Genomic DNA, 3,090 nt, shown 5'->3' with positions numbered 1-3,090 from the left:
AACTTTTATTTTTGAGTTAGACAGAAGTAAAAATAAAATAAAAATTCTCAAGAAACAAAATTATATGTTCTTAATTAACAGCTTCATGTTACACATGAAATTATTTTTTAAAAAACAGAATTTTAAGCTACATTGTATTTATGTCATAACAAATAGTTATTACAAAGATTTTTTTTAATTTGAAAAGCTTTTTTACTTACTTTGCCATTATCGTTTTACATACAGATATCACCTTGTGAATACACACACACACACACACACACACATACACATACACACAAAACGCATGGCAAGATAATTCTGTTGCACATAAAATACAGATCGGATATATATTTCTTCATTTTTAAAGAACCATTTTGTTCTCCACACTTGCAAGTATAAAAATAGAATACTTTCCCAACCATACTTACGTTAGGAGTAAAACTTAGAGTTACATGTAATTTTTTCACAAATATATTTTAAAAATATGGAATGTTTCATGAATTTATGTGTTATCTTTGTGCAGGGGCCACACTCATTTTCTTCGTATCATTCCAATTTCAGTATATGTGCTGCGGAAGAACGCTGTCAAAATTTAAATTATGCTAAAACTGTAGAAGCCTCTGGTAGGAATGCTTATTTTATGGAAATTACATATAAATTTAATAAACTTTCAATAGATGTATATAGGCCATTTAAAAACATTGCATTAAAATGACCATTTTCTTTAATCAACATATGAGGAGCAGCTACTAGGTAGTACAGTTTTGTTTTGTTTTTTTAACACCTACAGTACCTGGTCTTCCTAGGTGGTCTCCCATCCAAGTACTAACCAGGCCGGACCCTGCTTAGCTTCCGAGATCAGACAGGATCCAGACAGTTCAGGGTGACATGGTGGTAGACAGTACAGTGTTATTCTAGGTGCCGGGGATACAATGGTGGATATACATGCTTGGCCTGTGAACGTTACCTGACCAGTGGTTGAAAGGGCAACTGAGTCATGTGGTTTAGGATAGGTAAGACTAAAATAAACACCATTGCATCCAAAATTGGATGTTAAGATAACCCTGATGATCAGGCATATTGAAAGCCATACAAAATCTTGATTTTTTTTTTTTTTTGACAAATACTGAAATTATTACTTCCCATAGATGGCCTTCTGTTGTCCTTCTAAAAATCTTGGACCTTGGTGATTTTTAGATCAGTCCAGGAGAGCAAAAGCAGATTGAGGGCTAAGGTATGAGGATAGCAAGGCCCAGAATGCATTAAATGGCCCTCTCTACCATTAAGGAACATCAGGCTTGTAGGAACAATTGGTGTCTGAGAGCATTAAAAATGGCTGTTCTATTTTATTTACCTCCTTGGCCTTGTGTAGTATTTGTAATTTCTTGTCCTTTTTAGAGCCTGATTTTAAAGTTAAGGATGAGAGAGAGCTATATGCATATATTATTAAAATTCTAAACTTAGTCACTTTTCATCTGTTATTCCAAGGATTAAATATTTTTTTGTTTCATTATTTTCTTTATATTTTTAAAACTTGATAATTTAATGTATATTAAACATGAAATTATGGTATATATTCTTGTTTTCATTTGATTTACATTTTATAATGCTTTTTTGTGTGCTATAGTGCAAACTTGGATGAGGAAGCACAGGCTGGTACCAGTTCACTACAGGTAATGTTGGATCACCATCCAGTTGCTATTACAGTAGAGGTGAAGCAAGAAGAAGACATTAAGCCCCCTCCTCCACTGGTTTTAAATTCTCAACAGAGTTATACTTTAGAGCAAAGAGAAGAACATGAATTAGTTCATGTTATGGAAAGATCTGTGTCGCCATCACTTTCCTCTGTTGATATGAGAATGACATCGTCTCCATCTTCTATACCAAGGAGAGATGATTTTTTTCAACATGAGAATGGAGGACACTTTAGGTCACAATTAGGGTATGATCCTCAGATTCTGCAAATGCTGAAAGAGGAGCATCAGATGATTTTAGAAAATCAAAAAAATTTTGGATTATATGTTCAGGAGAAGAGGGATGGATTGAAGAGAAGGCAGCAACTAGAAGAAGAGCTGCTGAGAACAAAAATTGAAGTGGAGAAGCTGAAAGCAATTCGCTTACGGCATGATCTGCCTGAATGTAATAGTTTCTAAGATGTTTTTTCAGTCTCGCAATTTGATAATTTTAATTTTGGCCAAATTACTTTCATTTGGGAATAAGCAGAATACATATGCTTAAAAAATGTTTATCTCTTATTATGAAAAAATCTTTTTGACATTATTTTCTAATTTTTTAATTTCTTTTGAAATACATTAAAATTTATTCATTGGTTGATGCAGTTATTTTTGTCTTCCCTCTGAAATTTTTTCTAAGAAGTCTTTATTATTGGCCTTACAAAAGATGTTTTATTTTGATTTAAGATATTACATACATAAATATTCTTTCAAAGTCCTGAATCTTCAACTTTTTAAATTAAAGCTTTGAAATCTATAGTTCAAGATTTTTAAGTCAGTCTAATTTAGAAGCAATACTAGCGTAATAGTAGCATTTTGTCTGTATGACATTGATTTTTATGCTTTCATTTTTTGAAGGAGAAAGTCCGATGATTTTAGAGATGATAGGTATTTGGAGATCACTTTTTCCCACCTCTTCAGTTTAGAAGGTAATGAAACTGAAGTTCAGGGAGAACTCAGTGACTTACTTGATGTAACAAAGCTATTTATGGCAGAGCAAGGACCAGCACGGAGTTTCGTTTCTCTGTAATTTTCCCCCTTGCTCTTCTGTAGAAGTAAAAATCCACTCAGATGTCCTCTGTGTTAAAAAATTGGAAGTGTTTATTTCATCAAAATTGTTTTTAAAGATTGCGAGCTTATAAAATTAGGGTGATTGTATCAGTTACCTCCACCCTCCCTCCCTTTTTTGTCCAGCAAAATAAGATATTTTTTTGGAGCTATTATGTATTTTGGCTGTAATGAATGTAAATGACATTCATTTTTAATGTCTTATTTTGAAAAAGATTTCTTAAACTGGACTTTGGGTGGTAAACACAACAGAATATACAGATGTCAAATTATAATGTACACCTGAAAATTATATAATCGTATTAAC

General features: G+C 32.5%; 1 protein-coding gene and 1 non-coding gene across 13 annotated transcripts in view; one reads left to right on the top strand and one right to left on the bottom strand.

Moving 5' to 3' along the window:
* RAD54B (RAD54 homolog B) overlaps nt 1-3,090 on the top strand; it is a 180,009-nt gene that overhangs the window by 33,825 nt on the left and 143,094 nt on the right. For 2 of the 12 annotated variants that reach the window (XM_015585488.2, XM_025043340.1), the window contains one exon: nt 1,610-1,655. The exons of 8 other annotated variants lie outside the window; for them this stretch is intronic. Coding sequence is in view for 1 of the 4 variants with exons in the window: in XM_006906819.3 (XP_006906881.1) it covers nt 1,610-1,659 (50 nt within the window). In the remaining 3 variants the exon portion in view is untranslated. Of the gene's footprint in view, nt 1-505; nt 606-1,609; nt 1,660-3,090 lie in introns of those variants that run through there. 2 more of the 12 variants (XM_025043339.1, XM_006906819.3) reach the window with 2 other exon arrangements.
* LOC112475535 lies at nt 461-563 on the bottom strand. The gene has a single exon (XR_003044744.1). It is a non-coding gene; the product is annotated as a U6 spliceosomal RNA (small nuclear RNA).

Source organism: Pteropus alecto, unplaced genomic scaffold (genome assembly GCF_000325575.1).
Source record: "Pteropus alecto unplaced genomic scaffold, ASM32557v1 scaffold51, whole genome shotgun sequence".
Taxonomy (NCBI): Eukaryota; Metazoa; Chordata; class Mammalia; order Chiroptera; family Pteropodidae; genus Pteropus; species Pteropus alecto.
This window is presented reverse-complemented; position numbering and strand designations above follow the sequence as displayed.